Here is a 19954-nt window from a genome sequence, read left to right as displayed (position 1 = left end):
TAAATAATTTATTTCCTTTTGTTTCAAGTTCTTTGGCTTAGTCACAGAAATAACAGAGCATAAGAAAGACTGTGGCTGGGGTATATGACAGGAGTCATCATGGTAACCAAGGAACAGAAAATACAAGTGAGGAGGAGACTGGAAAAGATAGGTCAGAATCAGTATGTCTCCGGCTGGGGATATTCTTACGAGTGTACTGTTAGAAAAAGACCACAAGGATAACTTGACTAGTGAGGCGTGGTTAAAAGGAATGGAGAAAGAAAGATATACAGGAATAATATATTTTTGAATAAATCCATAGGCTTTTCTAGCAAAAAAATTAAGATACAGAAAAAGTATCCGCCAGGTTATTTTAAAGTACAGATTATGAGGAAAAAAGTAATATTTATGACAGAGTAAATAGTTTACAAGTAAGGCATTTCCTCTGCTAAAGAGAAAACAACTCATTGGATTACCAAAGATTACCAAAAAGGAAGTATACCTTTGCTTCGTGTTTCACCACTACTTCGACAACATCATTATGAGCTTTCTCAGATGCCACATGTAGAGGAGTCAAGAATCTTAAAGAGAAAAAGTCAGCCAGACAATGAATGTATTTTCCAAAAAATAAAATATCAATAATTTTTAATTATTAAAAGTATACTTACTCTTTAGTCTTTTCATTGATGTTTGCGCCTTTTCTTAACAACAGTTCACATATTTGCTTTCTTTTGGGATACGGAGATGCGGCAGCACAATGCTAGATAATTTAAATTGCAGCATTAATCAAGGACTATACATAACTGATTTTTATTTAAGAACATTTGTTTCCAATCAAGAACAATCGAGAAGTCATTTTACTTCTTCGTTTTATTTTTGACTTAACTTTGCCCTTCAAAGACTTTCTTTTGGACAAAATGCACAATGATTACTAAATTGTGACAGGGCCTGAAAATCCTATCTACCAGGTGATACCAGTTATTTATCTGAATATTTATCCTGATCAAGCTTTACAGTTGTCCTACATCTTTGAAAAAGTCACTACTAATGTGATGAAAAACTTAATGTGACCAAGACTCCTTCCAAAACTGTTCCCAGATAACAGTGTTTACGTTATTTTAATAAAATACCCCAAAAGTAGGGGTTTCTTTACATGACGAAATAACAGAGCACTCATCAGCTCTGGATTCTGCTTGATATCATCATCGATGGAATAGTTAACAAGCTGAGTGGTATTTATTTCTTTCTCAACGAGTTGCTCCAGCAGAATAAGGAGCTTGGATTACCTGTTTGGCAAAATCAGTGGTAGAAAATGATACACTCTGAGTTGGAGGCTGCAACATCTATATCTATGACGTATCAAAGAGGAAAGGAGACAGGAGGTAAGGTTTCGCCTGTTATAAACCTAATAAGTATTCATAGTCATGTCCCAAATCTTTGCATCCCCAACATCCAGAATGATACTCAGATACGACAGGTGTTCCATAAATGTCAGAATGAATGAATGAATGACTAAATCAATGTATATATATGTTAAGTTAAAACTGAAACCTGAGAATTCATGGAATGAAAGGTCTGGATAATTGTTAAGCTAAGTTGCTCTTACATCTAAATACACAGTACACATGAAATTTGTTCTCTGATTATAACCTGTTAATTATAAAGCTTATATGATCTTCATGACTTTGCTTCAGATTCATTCCTTGATGCTGTTGCTGTCACCAAAATCATTGCTTTGCCCTCAGTAAAACCATTTCTAATTGGTGAATATAGCTCCTTTGGTATGTTATGAGTAACCATCCCAGGACATCCATCAGGACAGTACAGAGAATGGAAATAGTTTACATTTAAGAATTCTTCATCAAGAAGTTACTTCACATCCATTTCAAATTGCAGCCCTACTCTTCCACCCCACCCTGGTGCAGGGGCTGTAACCTCTGGAAACCTGGAAGACATGCCCCTGCAAAACAGCTATCCACCAATACTTAACTCCTAGTATGTTTTAAAGTCACTAACAAAAATAAGTCATTTAATAGCAGAATATTTAGGGGAAAAAAACAAGTAGTATTAGCTTTTCAGACCAGAAAATTTTCCATGTCAGCTTTTCTCTGTACCATCTTGATGTTGTTATGATTTTAATTTTGAACTAGCATTTCTTCTTAGTTTGCAGCTTTGCTATTTGTTTTTTTCTTTTTTTACAAGTTAAGTAGTAAAAAGGTCTAAAATGCTTTCTGTAGGTTTCTACATAAACTTCACAGAATTGACACCATGGCATAAGGAAGAAAATTAACCACAAAAGACATTAGGTAAGTAAGGCTACTATGAGTTAAATCTGCCCCTAAACATGTCAATTTACTTAGGGTTATCTTCCCTCACCCAAAGCACATTCTGCACTTCATACAGCAGGACTTACTTTGTTCCTTTCAAATTTCTACTTCTAAGGCAGCCTCTGATTACACCATTACCTTTCCTCTCTTCCATTTCTTATCCCTACTAGCTCCCATTTCTTCTGACTGCTTTTCCACAGACTCCCCAATTTTTGCCTACTTTGTTACCGCTCCACAGAGCTGTCATTACCTCTATCAGGGACATAGCCTCTACTCACACAGATACTTTATTCACACAGTATAGAGGGGATATACACAGACTTCAGATCTGATTTTGGAAAAAGTTTCAATACTGGAAGGAAAACCAAGTGGTTTTTATCTTGATGGCAGAATTATTTTATTTTTCATTACTTTTAGTAAGTTCCAAATTTTCAACCATAAACATTTATAATTTTCATAATAAAAAACGCAAATGATATTTACCATTTATGATAATAAAGTTACATGTAAAATATACCAGTATATGGAATAAAATTTTTTTCTGGAAGGATACTCAAATGAATAATAGTATTGCCTTTTGCGGGGTGAGGATATTTTTCTGTATTGTTTAAAATTTTTTTATGTATGTGCAGGCATTAATTTTTAAAAAGCATGAATTTTTAAAACACTTCTATTACTAAAAGTTATCCTGCATCATCAAAAGTAGGACATTATGATTAGTTTAGCATGTTTTTAGTTATAGTATTTTTAAAATTTAAATCTGAAACATTACCAATGCTGTTTCATGTGTTTGAGGATGCTTAAAATTCACCATTTCCAGAGAGAGATGTTTTTTGATTCGTGTAACATCAGCTTCCCGTGCAGCCTGCAGCAATGAGTGGCCTTTAAATTCATCTAAATGAAGAAAAAGCATTTAAATCTGCATCAGAATTATCAAATTGATGGAACTTAGTAAAAGACACTTAGTATTTTTCTTGAAATCATCTTCAAAATTATCTATCAAAACAGCCAGATAGAGGCTCTAAACACATTCTCCAAATATAACCCCTGAAAAGGGAGACAGTGGTACTCCAGTTCCCCTCACTTATGACCCAATTCACCCCCAAGTATATACACAGATTTAGCCCATGGCCAACTCAAGGTCTATTTTGGTCTGGAGGCATCCAGAGTACTGTAATACATTCCCAGACCAGAGAGTTCTAAGAATTTTCTAAGGCACAGAACTTTTCTCAGTAAAGGAATAAAACAAAGGGGATCACAACCCTACACTAACATTATGGCAGTGGCAGGTGGTTTTGCTCACATATCAGAGAACTGGGGACTAGACAACTTGGATATTTCCAAGGGTCACCTACTGATGAACAAATGAAAGAGGGTGTTTTCTCAAGATCCCTCTCTTTTATTCACCAGACCTGTGAAACCACCCATTATCCTTTATTGTTCCATAATAAAACAAGTTTAATACAAGTTTCCTGTTTATGTATAGTAATACTATATCTGAACTAGGTGGCTATTTCTCATTCTACTTCAGTTGTAGAAAGAAAACCATGAAACTGCCCAGATATCGAAGAATATTAGATGGTAAGATCTGGGGACTATGTCTACAAGACAGCAATCCTACAAATAACACTTTGACTTCATAGCAGATTAACTAGAAAGTCATATCAAAGACAGGAATAAAACCCAAATTCTTTGTTTCCAAAAGCACACCATCTATAAAACTAATACATATAAAAAGCATTTAACTTGACTTGAAAAAAACAAAAATATTATTGTCTTTTCATAGCATCTTAAGAGCAGAACAAGTAGAAACCTCCAAATGATTAAATATGCTAGACTGAACAACAACAGATACCCCTGGCTAAGGAAAATATTCCATTACTTAAAATTTTCCAAAAAACAAACAAGAGAGAAAAAATTTCTAGTTTACTGATATAATATCCTAGCTGAACAGTCATCATTTTATACTTACATGCTAATCTTTCTTTTAACTGTGGTGTGGGAGCCAAGTCTATGGCACTTTTATTGTGACAATTCAGCAGTGTTGGATCTGCACCATAACTTAGGAGAAGAGAACACACTTCAACCCTGTTCTTAGAAGCTGCCTCATGAAGAGGAGTGAATTGCCACAAGTCCATTGCATTTACACAGGCACCATGCTGGGGGGGGGGGGGGGGGGGGGTAAAGCATACATTTAGTGTTCAATTTTTAAGAGAATTTAGAATTAATAGTACTGTCTAATTTAACATTATGCAAGTTTAAACAAGTTCTGTTCCCAAAGTTCAGTTTTTAAAGTAATTGCTATTTCAGAGAGAGAATACATTTTTTCTCCCCACAGAAAAAAAAGTAGCTGGCTGCTAGATCTACCCACAAGGGCCTATTTAACTCTATTGTTGTTAAAAACAGTTAAGAATGAAGATTTATATTTAACCTGAATCTCTTCCAAGAACTAATTTTTTCCTTTTTTGAGGCATAATTTACATATGGCAAAATGTACAGTTAAGTGTACAGTTTGATGAGTTTTGACAAATGTAAATTATCTGTCATATCATCACAGGACACAGGCACACTGTGTCTAATTCCAGACACAGGATACTTTCATTACCCCAGAATGTTCCTTCATGCTCCTTTTATAGACAATTCCTGCCCCCATTCTGATTGTTAGCACCGTATATTAGATTTACCTGTTCTTGAATTTTATAAAAATGAACTAACACAGTATGTACTTTTGTGTCTAGCTTTTTTCACATACAATGTCTGAGATTCATTCCTTGTCGTCGTATCAATAGTTTGTTTTTATTACAAAGTAGCGTTCCATCGTATAGACAGACCATAATTTACTTATCCATCATCCTATTGATGGGTATTTGGACTATTTTTACGAACACACACTGTCATTTCTCTTGGATATATCCCTAGAAGTGGAATTGCTGGGTCATATGGTCGATATATGTTTACTTTTATTAGAAACTGCCAAACAGTTTTCTAAAGTGGCTGTATTATTTTTGCATTGCCACAAGCGATGTTTGCATTCCAAGCTCCACACACTAGCTAATACTTGGTATTGTCAGTCTTCTTAACTCTAGCCATTTCCAAGTATTGGAACTGGGCGGACCACAGAAGTCATTCTAGTTCAACCTCTCATCAAAAAAATCTCTTTCAGAGCATTCTTGCAGAAGGCAAACCAGCTACTTACTCTTTTAGTATTTTCAATAATGGGAAACTAATTCTCAATTAACAAGGCTTTTTATAATTACTAGATAATTCCTGTGGTTAGGAAGTTCTCTTCTATATCAAGTTAAACACATGCTTTAAACTTTGATCTATTAGTCTTCTTTGGAGCAAAAGGGATCAATATTCTTCTTTACAGTATTGGAAGGTAGCTCTTATGTTTTCCTTTTCCAGTCTAAACACCTTTAGCTCCTTCACTCATTCTTCTTATTAGATGGTTTCTAGACTTCCTATCACCCTAGTGGTCCTCAACTAAATATACTTTAGTTTTAAAAATTCATTAAAAAAAATAGTGAAAACTTAGAATAACAGTAGATTCTCAATGTGGTTTGACTGTGAAAGTACAGTGCAACCATTATTACACTTGCTCTTGACACTATACTTCTACTACTGGCATAAAATTATGTTAGCTTTTCAAGCAGTCGCATCACAATTTGTACAGTGTCCTGATCAGGAAAAGCAGTCACTCAATGTCTGCTGTTAAATGCCTGTTTCTGCTAGCCAGACTCTTTAGCAAGGATTGCCAACTGACTCAGCGTTGCCCAGGACCTCTGCCTATGTTCCCTGTCCCTATCTACTTGCTTTCTCCTGAACTTGTCTACTCAGTAAATGCCTGCACCCTCACCTCAGCTAACCTGCTCTATATGTAGGACCTCTAGGCAGCCTCCTATTCTTATTTCGTGAACACTAGGTCTTAGCAAAACACCATTCAGTTGTCTTTAAGACCCAATGTGATCTGTCTGATGTTTTACTCTCATCCACAACATTCCACATGTTCCAATGAATTCAAGATTCAGTTTTACAATAAGCAAAAGCATTACTGTTATAAATGTAAATTTTGGAGCCACATTATAAAGTTAAAAAGGCTTATGGGCTACTCAGTGTATCTAACCACTATAATAAAGTTGTTTCTGTGGGAAAATGTATTCTGTGGTAGCAAATGCCCAAAAGGAAGCACAGAGGCATTAGAAACAAATGTCGTCTTTCCCGTACATGACAGCTGCTGACAGAATGAGAAAAAGTATTAAAGGAGCAGAATGGGTACAGAGTGAGAGAAGTCTAAAGAATGTTCAAATACATATGTAGAGATGGGGGGACAAAAGGAAATGGGTGTGGGTAACATTCTTGGATCCACTCTCAAGGAGAATACATATCTTCCCTTCTCACCCAACAGGGAGCAAATTAAGTTTCTTGCCAGCCCTGGGAAGCTGCATGTTAAACAACAGCCACACAGCATACTGGAAGAAGTGAAGCTTACCAAGTGAGCCTGTTTCAACCCAAATTACAACTAAGCAAGTCTTTCAAACGTAAATGGTGGTTTTAATAATACACAGTTCACTAAAAACTACTTTCTGATACAGTCAACAGTTTTAAAACTTCACCTTTAGCCACAAATTACAGAATCACTTAAGCTGCTATTGGCAAGATGGTAATGCTACTTTATATTTAAAATCTTATCGTATCTCAAAAATCTCAAAGGAGTCAGATGCTGACCTATCAATATCTACATTTTATAATGATTATAAATACTTCTATATCCACCGAGCACTAAAAACACATAGAAAACAGATATACTACGTATTTCAAGTAATTTTATATGATTATAAGAAAAGTACAAGAGAACTAACCTTGACTAGAAGTTCAGTTACTTCATAATGACCATAAGAACAGGCATTGTGTAAGGGTACCAGATCACTACAATAGGAAAGGGGAGGAGAAAGCCTGTGTTATTAGATTCCCTAGGCTTAGTGTATTTAATTTTATTTAAATTTACACTTGGATTTAAGTAGCAAATGGCTTATATGTGACCTTCTAGTAAAAGCGTATAAAATTTAATAACATCCATTTGAACCCTAAGTCTTAAAAATTCTAATTCCCAAGTCTCTTTCAAATCCACCTTTTTTTCCTGACTGCTACTGCCATTGCCTTAGTTTGGGCCTTTATTATCCCTCCCTGTACTACTGAAATAGCCCCCACTTCAGTTTATCCTCCAAATTGTAGCCAGATTTTTCTAAAAGGTAAACCTGATGTGGTTACGTAAGCTTTGTTTTAATGTCCTTCACTGGTTCTTCCTTGCTTCCAAAAGACAGACCCAACTGCTTAGCCTGGCATACAATGATCTGATTGATCTTCTCTAGCCTTACCTCCAATAATGATATGCTAAACGACTTGCAGTTCCCTGAACGCTTCTACATACACTGTCCCCTGGGTGTAGGATAGATTTCCCTCCCTCTTGGCTTACTTCTAACACGTCTTTTCCAAACTCAGAGCTCAAACACTGGCTCTTCTTTTAAACATTTTTTTTGAGCTTCTGTAAGGTAAACTGCTATATGACTTAATAAACTAAAACCCTACTCCTTCATGATGTCAACAGAGGAGGAATTTTCTATATAGGAAGGTACAGGGGAACCTCAAAATCCTGACTCCTATCTTCAGGCTGCTCCTCCTTGGGGATCACTAATTAATTACCACAGACACCATCATGATGACCTCAGGTGAGTGATGGCCGCCCATGGCTTAATCTTTAGTTCCATCTGTCCTCTCTTTAAAGGCTCATGGCTCTCCTCACCATTCTTGATTATACGATTTCCTACTTAACTGTGCACCAATTTCATTTCCAACTGTCTATTAGCTACGTCCACATGAGTTTCCATCATCATCTCATAAAACCAAGAGTTCCAAAAGTGAACTCAATGTTTCCTCCCAAAATAATTTTCCCCCTTGGATTTCAGTATGTGTGTCATTAGGTCTCATTCATTTAGCTTCAGAATTTAAAATATAATAATCTTTTCATTCCTTTCTTTCTCATCACATGCAAATATTTAACAAATCTTATTCAGTCTTACATCGTAGTATCTCTTGCATCTGTCTTCTTTTCTACTTCCTCTGCCACCACTATTATAGAGCCTCAATATGCCTGAACCTCTACAATGCTCACTCTTCTAAGTGGTCTTTTTGCTTCTAGTCTCCCTCTCCAAGCTACCCTACACATTGCTTTCAGAATGCGTATTCTAAAACTCCTCTTTTAGCAGAATCACTCCTCTTGCTTAAGATCCTTCAATGGCTATCGTGGCTCACAGAACAAAATTTGAATTCCTTAGGCTAGAATACCAAGTCCTCTAAAATCTGGTTCTTACCTATTTTTCCAACCCTAACCTTCATTTCTCCCCTATGCGAATCATCTGCTTCAGCCAAGCTGGCCTAGTCATTGTTCCTTAAATATGCTGTAATATCTGCTGCAGCACCTCCTCTCACACCAATTCGTTTGCACAGAGTGATGTTTCCTAAATTGTCTGCTCTCTTGAACTGAGTCCAGGTCAAGTAGCACCTCCTCCTGGAGGATATCCCAACTACTACTGCCATCACCAAGTTTCCTCCTGGGAAATCCTGTACTATTATCTCTATTTATCACCTCATACTTAGTAGGGAACTTGCATTGTTAGGTATCTTTTCATGCCCCCAACATGTAGTGTATGCCCTTTGAGTGGTAGCCTTAAGGTTTTATAATTTCCTGTGTCCTCAGAGCAATCTGCATCTTGTAAAAGCCTGATGAATATGTATGCTGCTTCATAAGAAATATGATTGTTATAAGGTTACAGGAGTTATTATATAAGGACAGTAATATTTAAGAAATCCTCATTTTTGTTCAAATGCTTACTAACCCTTTATCTTTAGCATGGACATCGGCTCCATGTTGCAATAACAGCTGCACAATCTTTACTCTGTTGTATCCTGCTGCTAAATGCAATGGAGTTGACTGAAATATTAATCAGACAAATTAATGAAATTCAAATAATGGCTAAAAAAAAAGCGTGAAAAAGGTAAAAATCCAAATATGAAATCAGAAATCCAGAAAAAACTTTATAACTTCATTGTCTAAATAAATAGTTATCAATTTTGTTTTTCAAAATCCAACATATATACCAAAGACATAGTATAAAAGTTTCTAAGTTCATTATTGCAAATGGGAAGCAAACAACTAAACGTTTATTATCAGTAAGGTTTTACTAAGTTTAAGAATTAATCCAAATTACTGCTTAAGAGAAAATATCAGTACTCTTGTCAAAAGTTTTAATTTACAGTAAGATAAACACATTTTCATGTTACCTGGAGAGGAACACAAACTTAGTTGCAAAAGAAAAGTACCTTTCTGCCGTCACTTGCATGGCAGTTGACATTTAATGGTGTAAGTAGAGCCATCATTTTTTCCTCATTGCCACTCCTAGCACACAAAAAAATGTATTAGCAATTTGTATTCTTTATCAGATCCTATATGGATTCATGTATGCGAGCATTAAAAAAATTTAATTCTCTTTTAAAGTTTGCCTATTGTTAAAATAAAAAAAGGTGAAGTATTCATGGTACATATTTATAACACTAGTACACACCTGGCACTTTCCAAGAGTTCATCTTTCTTATATTCACCTGTGAATTAGAAAAAAAAATGAGCATAAATTTTAAAAATTTAATTACAAAAGTAATGACAGTTTTATGCATAAAGATGCTCACTAAACTCTATTTAAAGTAGAAAAATCTGGAAATAAATTTCCAATAAGTGGAAAATGGTTAATCAACAGAATATTGTACAGTTTAAAAATACTTATATGAAGAACATGAGATACCTTTGTGCTGAAAGTGAAAAAAAATAATTCAATGTTATATAATGCAGTGTGACCACAACTGTATGAAAACAATAGGCACAGAAAAAGAAAAGCCAAGACGGAAATATACCAAAATTCTTAACAAAGTTTGTCTTAGGTGGTAGGTTATAGATAAGCTTTTCCTTTTCTATTCTTCAAATTTCCTGAAACCAGTATGTTATTTGTATAACAGACAAAATAATCCACAACTTCAATTCAAAAGAAAGCAAAATCCAACATACCAACAGTACAAAAATGACAAAAGATAATCTATACCGGGGGCTGGCCCCGTGGCCGAGTGGTTAAGTTCGCGTGCTCCGCTGCAGGCGGCCCAGTGTTTCGTTGGTTCGAATCCTGGGCGTGGACATGGCACTGCTCATCAGACCACGCTGAGGCAGCGTCCCACATGCCACAACTAGAAGGACCCACAACGAAGAATATACAACTATGTACGGGGGGCTTTGGGGAGAAAAATGAAAAAATAAAATCTTTAAAAAAAAAAAAAAAGATAATCTATACCATCACCAATTGAATATAATCATTAACATTTTTATGAATCTGGAAGATTTTTTAACACTAAAATTGTTTTTATTATAATACTTTATAAATATATACACATAAAAACAGGATTAAATATAAACCCTTTATGCCCATAGCTTTTATATTTACAAATGAATATAAACAAAACTTTAAAATCAACATAATTTAAATTAACATAATTCAACCTAACTGATAGCGTTTATTCACTTGCTGAAATTAAATCAAACTGCTGCCCACAATACGAATTGTGTACTGATTCCTAGTCCAAAGGCTTCTTTTAATCCTCAAGATTTTTAAAAATGATAAAAAGCAAGGAGTAGCATGGAATAGTGAAGGAGGAAATAAACACTGAACTGATAGCTACAATAAGTGCTCACTTTTCTACAACTCTTTTAAATTTTCTCAGTAATACCAGAAGAAATATCACAAAGTCCAAGCACAAAAGCTCATGCAGAACCCTTCAGGCTTTTTCCTATTAGATTAGACATGGTTCTAATGGTGATCACACAGTAGATAAGAATCCAGAAAACAACATGGCAGAGGACTGCTTAAGAGGAAACACTTTGATGAGGCTGAAAACATGTGAAGTAGCTACTACCACTCAAAAAAGCTTAGCAGTTTAATTTGAACCTAGAGACTACAGCCTTATACATCTTAATAGATTCCAAGGACATGACCATGTTATAGTAGAGCACAATAACTGACACACTTCACAGTACTGAAATTGGTATGCCCAGAATCCTCACTTTGGAAAAGCAAGATCAGTTACAGCTCTTCGAAAAGGTTTCATTTAAAAAAAAAAAAAAAGAGAGATTAAAATACATTAAAAAAAAAAAGAATAGTACATAGGGTAAACGTAAGTTATCTGGAAAATGCAGGAAAATTTTTAAAATATCCTGAAAACATGATAGTAACACACAATTAACTATCACCTCTGCTCCCAGTAAGGCAGGAATCATAAATTTAAACACCAATTTAAAAAGAAAAGAAAAAAAGCTTTACCTTTCTTAGACAAGAATCAAATACCAACTGTCCAGATGTAGAAAAGAATAGTAACTGAACTGACACTATTTTAAAAATCTAGTTGAGATCACTAACCGCAGGAAGCCAACTATCTACCCAGCAAGCTCATTCTTAAACTCTTCCTGGAATACCCAAAGAGCACACAGACTTACCAGTCAGCACTGCCTTGGCAGACGGGTCTGCTAAATCCAATGCTGTCCTTCCATCTGTATTTCGGATGGTTGGCTCAGCTCCATGCTGTAAGAGCACTGCAAAATAGCAACACTACTTTTCAAAATGATAATCATGGCAATTTGACTTTAGTAAATCATTTTCTCAAAAACTCTGGTCCAGAAGTTTCAAAGTTATTTAAAGACCTTTCATATCCTGATAGTAAATTTTATATTTAAAGGATAAGAATATATAAAATATTTCATTATTTTTTTTAAATTTTTTTTTAAAGATTTTATTTTTTTCCTTTTTCTCCCCAAAGCCCCCTGGTACATAGTTGTATATTCTTCGTTGTGGGTCCTTCTAGTTGTGGCATGTGGGATGCTGCCTCAGCGTGGTTTGACGAGCAGTGCCATGTCCGCGCCCAGGATTCGAACCAACGAAACACTGGGCCACCTGCAGCGGAGCGCGCGAACTTAACCGCTCGGCCACGGGGCCAGCCCCTAAAATATTTCATTATTTAATGTATTAGATACATTAAATAAATGTGCCCTAAGCTCAATGTCAGATTTTCCTTTGCCGATAAGTGACTAAGGATAGATAAGAGTGTGTAAGGAAATAAAAGGCAAGTTTGCTTGAAAGCTCATTTTTCTCATTCCAAATGAACACTGCATGTTAGAAAGATTGTTCTATTATAACAGAAATGAAATTTCTAAAGCTATGGATAGTCCAGGAATAGGGATCTGTGGGATTAAAAAAAAAAAATCACACAGGTAAATTCTTTGAAAAAATAAAAGAAAAATACTCTCTGTAGAGTAACAATCCCAAATCAAAACTGCTACATTACAACCAGAGGCACATAAAAAGAGAAGACTTGTGCTATGCTCTGTATTATTTGTTATATGAAGATACTTCAGCACAGTCTATAAATAAGGAGCTGGGGAAAGACAGGTAACTACAAGCAGAAACGGAAGCCCAGTTCCTGTTCTTTGATAGGGTTAATATTCACTCCACTCTACTTCTATCTGTAAAGTGCTATCCAACAGAAATAAAATGTGAACTATAAATGTGAGCCACATATGTAATTTAATATTTTCTAGTAGCTACATTAAAAAAAGATAAAATTTTACATTTTATTTAACCTAATATACCCAAAATATTATTTCAATATTTACGTTTTTATTGTAATTAATATAAAACCGAGATATTTTGCATTCCTTTTTTTTGCACTGTCTTTGAAATCTGGCATGTATTTTCCCCTTATAGTACATCTCAATTCATACTAGCCAGATTACAAGTCCTCAGCTATCATTTTGGACAGTACAGATCTATGACTATATATGGAAAACTCTACATTATTAAAGCTAATTATTTATATGTCTGAGACTCAGGTACCAGAAAAGGATTATGAGCAGAGGGAAGTAGCAATTTAAGATAACAAACAGGAAAGGAGAATTGGGCAGAGGTTACTAGTTAATCAGTTCTGTATCTTTATAAATTACCTAATTTAAACTAAGTGGTGACTTTGGTATAAATAGTGATTTGATTTTGGGGTGAGAGGAGAACAACTTAAGTCCAGCATAGAGCCCTTGGACTTTTCCTAGTGTAGAGAACTGACTTTCTGTCTGTCTCAGGGATTGCAACTATCTGTTTTGCATTAGGAAACAGAGCTAAGGTAGCAGAGTCCAAAATTCCTGACTCTCTGAGGCTCAGAAAAGTCAATACCAGGTTAATGAAAACTCTCAAATAAGCAGCCTTCTCACATATAATTTTCTGTCAGTGATCAATCTGTCAGGCAAATCCTATCTCATTTGTTTAAAGTATTCTAAATGGCTGGTAACTTTTCCTTTAAATGCTTCTTTACCTATCCTGCCAAGTTTATTCTCCTACAACAATCCTGGTTCACGCCCTCATTATTTCTCATCCTGGTTATTCTATGGCTTCCTAGCTAGTCTCCCTGATGTCATCCGTTCTACTCAGCCGCCTACCAGGTCACTCTTTCTAAAACATCTCACAGTATTGTCTTCCTTAAAAGTCTTCAATGATTCCACAAATAATATTATCAAGCTCCTAAATCTGGAATTCAGAGCTCTTTATAAAGAAGTCCCAAACTACCTTTTCAACCCTTCTCCTACTACTTTCTGGAAAGGCTCTGGGAAGGAATGACTTGACTCCATCCAAGTTACTGCACTCTTTACCCTCTAACACTCCCTGTTCACTTCCACCATGCCTTTATATGGTTCTTTGTCTTCCTTATCTCCCAAGAGAATCCAAATTTCTAGAGAACAAGAATTTTGGACTCTATTTTCCAAAGAAGTTAAATTCAGTACCATACACAAAAAAACCACTCAGAAAATAGTGGTAAGATTAAATCATGAAGTGTTCTTACATATTTAAATTCAGCCTGGCAGAATTTCAATTGAGACCCAGAATACCTACAAACCACTTCAGGAAAATTCTAGAAAGTAAATAGTCTTACCGATGCAAACATCAATCTTTCCTTTAATTGCAGCTTCATGGAGAGGAGTATAATTCCAATTATCACGAGCATTTGGGTCTGCACCATGTCGCAAAAGGAGATTGACTACTTCAGCATGACCAAAAGAGCATGCGTTGTGAAGAGGAATAAGCCCCCCATCATCACGTGCTTGGACGTTTGCACCATTCTGAAGCAAGTATTCAACTACATCTTTTCGCCCAAAACCTAGAAGAACACAAGTTATCCACATTTAAGTTCTTCAAAGAAAATATATCAAATTAGAATTAATAAGTACAAATCACGCTAAAATGTTTTTGGATGGAAAATAATAACAGAGTCAACAATTCAAGAATTCATTGATGAAAAGGTAGTCTGAAATATACCACTAACTAATCTTAATGAGAAAGCCAAAGGGTCTCGCTAACACCTTAGGTAGTACTAACTTCAGATAAAGGTTATGAAAAAGGTGACTGCAAGTCCAAAGTTCAAACATTACCCACTCTAAAATAGCACTTCTAATTGCAAATACAGAATATTTCGTGCAGATTTAGGGTGCATACATTCTCAGATGTTCAAAGTATATAACTAACTCTTGCTAGAATTCCTTTCCCACATCTATCTCATAAAATGTTTCCACTAAACTGGGAGACTCAGATAGCAACAAAAAAGATCTGCTTACAGTTTATATTTATTTATATAGGAAAGACAGAGGTGATCCTAGGTAAAGTGTGACATCAAGTGTCATCAAAGGAGCCCCTACTTTGCCATTTGCACAACACAGGCAACTTCCTTCTAGGTAGGAGGCCTCCCTTAGAAACCCATGTCCCACAGTTCTTCTGCAATTGCCCCCATATCAAACAAATCAAAAAAGGCTGACAACACAGTTATAGTCGTTTACAGATTTGGTACCAATGAGTTTTGATCTCTTATCATCCCCATATAATAGCACTTAAAACTTTTTTACAGCTAATTGTAACATGAAAAGGATTTCAGGCAAATATGTTAAAGCAGACTGGGAAGTACATATGTGTGTCGGGAGAGACAGAAAAGACCTTTTCACTCATCTGAAATTTTACCAGAATAGTCTTAAAACCACCAAGTCTGAACATAGTCCTAAAAAGACCAGAGTGGGAGATGAACGAGAAAGCAATGGTACAATCTTTCCAAGCAGTGTGCCTGGGTGGGCCTGGCTGCAGCTGTCGGAAGAGTTATATGGTTGAAGAGATTAACCAGATTCTTTATTAGTTTGTTTTGTTTCAATATAGCTAGGCTCTAGGCACAAAGATGAGTATCTTTCTATCTTGGATTCTCTCTATTCTCAAAGAGCTTATAATTTAAGATGTGTAGAAACAATAAGAACCAATAATTTCAATACAATGTAATTGTCATAATAGAAGTATATATAAAACACTACTAGAGCTCCAAGAAGGGAATACTTAAATTAGGGGAAAGCCGAGAATAGGAAGGTCTATCCCAGAGGAGATTCCAGCAAAAACATCTGAGCTGAAGGCTTACAGAAACATTGAAGGATCATTAGAAAAATGAGGAGAGATGAGGAGGAGCTGAGCAAGAGAAGAGTACTGCGGTTCAAGCAGAAGAAACACAATGTACAGAGGCACGGAAGCATGCAAGAGCAAATCATTCATAATAGCCAGGACACAGAATGCCCAAGTAGGTAGATGCCAGATGAGGAAGAACCTTATATGTCACGCTAAGGTGGCATCTGGGCTTTGTCCTATAGACTAGTGTTTACCAAACTGTTTTCAGGCAGCAGAATTTTAATGAAGTTTTCTTTTTTTTAAACTGAGATATAACTGACATATAACATTATATTAGTTTCAGGTGTACAACATAATTTACTATTTGTATACATGGTAAAATGATCACAATAAGTCTAGTTAACAGCCATCACTACAGTTACAAATGTTTGTTTCTTGTGATGAGAACTTTTAAGATCTATCCTCAGCAACTTTAAAATATACAACGCAATTTTATTAACTATATAATAAAGTTATAAATAAATAAATGACCATGCTGTACATTACATTCCCAGGACTTATTTATTTTATAACTGGAAGTTTGTACCTTTTGACCACCTTCACTCATTTCACCCATCCCCTCCCCCCACTCCTCTGGCAACCACCAATCTGTTCTCTGTATCTGTGAGTTCAGTTTTGTTCCCCCCGCCCCCAAGATTCCACAGTGAGATCACATAGTATTTGTCTTTCTCTGACTGACTTCTCCTAGCATAATGCCCTCAAAGTCCCCTCGTGTTGCTGCAAATGGTAAGATTTCATTCTTTTTTATGTCTGAATAAAACTCCATTGTGTACATATACCACATTTTTTTTTTATCCATTCATCCATTAATGGACACTTAGGTTGCTTCCACGTCTTGGCTATTGTAAATAATGCTGCAATGAACATGGGGATACATTTATCTTTTCAACTTAGCATTTCCTAATGAAATCTTACATAAAATTCCAATATATGTCATGTTCACTGCAAAAATACCCAGTGCCTGGGTACATGTCACTTAAAAAGTTGCAAATTAAGTGAACTCAATTCAATAAAATAAAACTATTTAGGTTGAATCCTCCTTCTTCTGATCACAAAGACCCCAAGGAAATTATCCTGTATTCCTGAGTTACCTCTCAGAAACAGTATGAAAAATACCTCTACAACAAATCAGCGGTCACTGAAGGACAAACAAATACCTACTAATATTTTTCAAAAAAACAACTGTTCTGCATCTTCCTTTGAAAAAATCTGGGGGCTGGCCCCGTGGCATAGTGGTTAAGTGCAGTGCGCTCTGCTTTGGCAGCCCGGGTTTGCGGGTTTGGATCCCAGGCATGGAGCTAAATCACTGGTCAGCTATGCTGTGGCAGCAACCCATGTAAAAAGTGGAGGAAGACTGGCACAGATGTTAGCTCAGGGTTAATCTTCCTCAAGCAAAAAAAAAAAAAAAAAGGAAAAAAATCTAATACTATCCTAGAAATCAATTCCTATCAGTATGTATTTTCTTGGTCAGAAGTAGCATAATTTAATTAGTTCCTTTCTCATGGATGGTTATGTTGTTTCTAATCTTTTGCTACTGCACATAGTGTTGTTGGAAGTAACTAAAGACAGTTAGGAGAGAAAATTGACAACATTTGGTGACTTCAATTTGAGGAAAGGAGAGAAGGAATGGGGTGACTATAAGATCTCAGAGATACAAAATAAAACAGGTTTTGTTGGATAAGACGATTTGTTTTTGGAAATGCTTAGTTTGAGGTGCTTGTGGAACAGATGTCCAGTAAGTAGAAGGTTGTGTGGATCATGAACTCAGGAAACGATAAAGATGGTATTGGAAGCCATGCAGGAAAATGAATGAAGTAGACTAGAGAGCACTAGTTTTCCACCTGTTTTGTTGAAGAAATGTACTTTCCATCAAATTTCAATCCCTTCTCACCTTGCATTGTAGTCCTTTCTCATCTTCTTAAGGTCTTTGTTCTTTTCCTACCCCCATCAATCTCTCCCTCTCTACTTGATCATTCCTAACAGTATGTAAACATGTTCTAATATCTTTCATTTTATAAAAAATATTCTCCCAATATTCATATTTTCATTTTTCTGTTCCCCCGCATAACCAAATCTCAAAGGATTGTCACCAATGCTCTATCTTCCATTCACTCTTCTCTCAAATTCAAATTCTGGCATCTGCTTCTTCCTTACGACTGCTTTCACGAGGGTAACTCAAAATCTCCACGTTGCCAAATCCAGAGGATGCGTGTCTGTCCTCATTTTCGTAGACCTCTCAGAAACATCTGACAACTGACTACTCCTTCCTTCCTGAAACTTCCTCTCCAAAGTTTCTATGACATCACACTATCCTGGTTTTCCTCCTGTCATCCATTCATTTAACAAATGATCAGGGAATATCCACTATGTGACAGATGCTTTTCTGGGTGCCTCAGACATACCAGTGAACAAAACAGACCAAATCCCTGCCTTTGAGGAACTTCTATTCCATGGAGGTGGGGGAGATGTGCAACAAATGCAAAAAGTATGTTAGAAGGTAACTAGAAAAACAGCAGAATAAGGAGTAATCAGAGTGTGTATGAGGGTATATAAAGTTGAATAGGGAGGTCACCAAAGGTCTTGTTGAGATGGTGACTTTTGATCAAAGACTTGAAAGAGAGGGAGTTAGCCTTACTGGCCAACAGTAAGGAGGCCAGAGTGACTGGAGCCGAGTGAGAAAGGGTTAGCATAGTAGGAGATGAGGTTAGAAGCAATGAGGGCCAGACAGAGAGGCTTTGAGACCACCATAAGAACTTTGGCTTTTTTACTTAGGAAAATGGAGAGTCACTGCAGGGTTCTGAGTTGATAAGTTACATGATGACTTATAACTGAAAAATACCCTCTGGCTGTTGAGACTAGACTGTAGGGGGTTAAAGACAGAAGGAGATAAGAGATTATGGTGGTTTGGACCATAATCTGGTGAAACTTGTCAGAGTAATGAGTGGCAAATTCTGGATACTCTGAAGGTAGAGCCAGCATAGTTTCCTCATGGACTGAAGGTAGGGTGAGGGTACGGGTAAGAAGGTGAGAAAGGGCAAGGGCGAGGGCAGGAGGAGTCATGGATGACCTCAAGGCTTTTGGACTGAGAAATGGAAGGGTGCAGTTGGCATCAATTCTGATGTGGAAAGCTGCAGATGAAATAGGTTTGTGACAGAAGATGGGAGTTCAAACTCTGGACATGTCCTCTCTCTCTGAGAGCTTCCTGCTTCCTCCACCCAATTTCTAAATGCTGGGATTCAAGACTCACTTCTTTACCCTATTTTCCCTTCTTAGATGATCTCGTCTACTCCTATGGCTTTAAATATTACCAGATACACAACCCCCAGATTTAAATCTCCAGTCTCGACTTTTCACCTGAATGTTTCAAAGGCATCCCAAACTCAACATGTTCCCCATTTCCACTGACAACTGCCCTAACCCAACCGCCACTGTTTCCAACCTGAACTACTGCAACGGGCTCCTAATTGGGCCTCTGATTTCTACTTCTTTCTCTGGTGACCTTTTAAAAACAACCATATCATATCACTCTTTTAAAATACTTAATTGGCTTCCCACTGATGCTCTTAGAATAAAATTCAATCACCCTACTGTGGCCTACAAGGCCTGCTGCCCGAACTGGCCCTTACCTACTTCTCTAACTTCATTTCATACCACTCTTCCTTTCTGAACTATGATTCAACTTTCTTTCAGCTCATCAAGTATGCCAGAATTACTTCAAGGACTTAGTATATGCTGCCCTTCTGCGTGAACTGCACCTCCCCTGCTCTTTGCATCCCTCGCTTCTACTCACTGTCTAATCTGTTTAAATATTACCACTTTAAGGAGGCCATCTCTGATCATCCTATCTAAAGCAGTCCATTCTGCCCACCTACATTATTTCCTATCTTAACATTCTATTTATTTGGTCTCCCCCGACTCCTCCACTAGAATGCAAGCTCCAGAAAAACAGAGATTTTTGTCTTTGTTGTTCATAGCAGTATCCTCTGGCACCTATTAAAATTTGTAATTACTGTTTACTTATCTCCT

General features: G+C 36.4%; 1 protein-coding gene across 1 annotated transcript in view; it reads right to left on the bottom strand.

Annotated features, from left to right (window-relative positions):
• Positions 1 to 19954, bottom strand: part of TNKS2 (tankyrase 2) — a 61766-nt gene that overhangs the window by 34957 nt on the left and 6855 nt on the right. Inside the window, exons 2-11 of the mRNA XM_046652894.1 lie at positions 14370 to 14594; positions 11893 to 11988; positions 9926 to 9962; positions 9684 to 9759; positions 9200 to 9294; positions 7166 to 7232; positions 4279 to 4465; positions 3079 to 3200; positions 648 to 739; positions 482 to 560 (exon numbers count right to left, since the gene is read on the bottom strand). Coding sequence (XP_046508850.1) covers positions 482 to 560; positions 648 to 739; positions 3079 to 3200; positions 4279 to 4465; positions 7166 to 7232; positions 9200 to 9294; positions 9684 to 9759; positions 9926 to 9962; positions 11893 to 11988; positions 14370 to 14594 — 1076 coding nt within the window. The remainder of the gene's footprint in view (positions 1 to 481; positions 561 to 647; positions 740 to 3078; positions 3201 to 4278; positions 4466 to 7165; positions 7233 to 9199; positions 9295 to 9683; positions 9760 to 9925; positions 9963 to 11892; positions 11989 to 14369; positions 14595 to 19954) is intronic.

The sequence above is a fragment of the Equus quagga genome, chromosome 2 (genome assembly GCF_021613505.1).
Source record: "Equus quagga isolate Etosha38 chromosome 2, UCLA_HA_Equagga_1.0, whole genome shotgun sequence".
Classification (NCBI taxonomy): Eukaryota; Metazoa; Chordata; class Mammalia; order Perissodactyla; family Equidae; genus Equus; species Equus quagga.
This window is presented reverse-complemented; position numbering and strand designations above follow the sequence as displayed.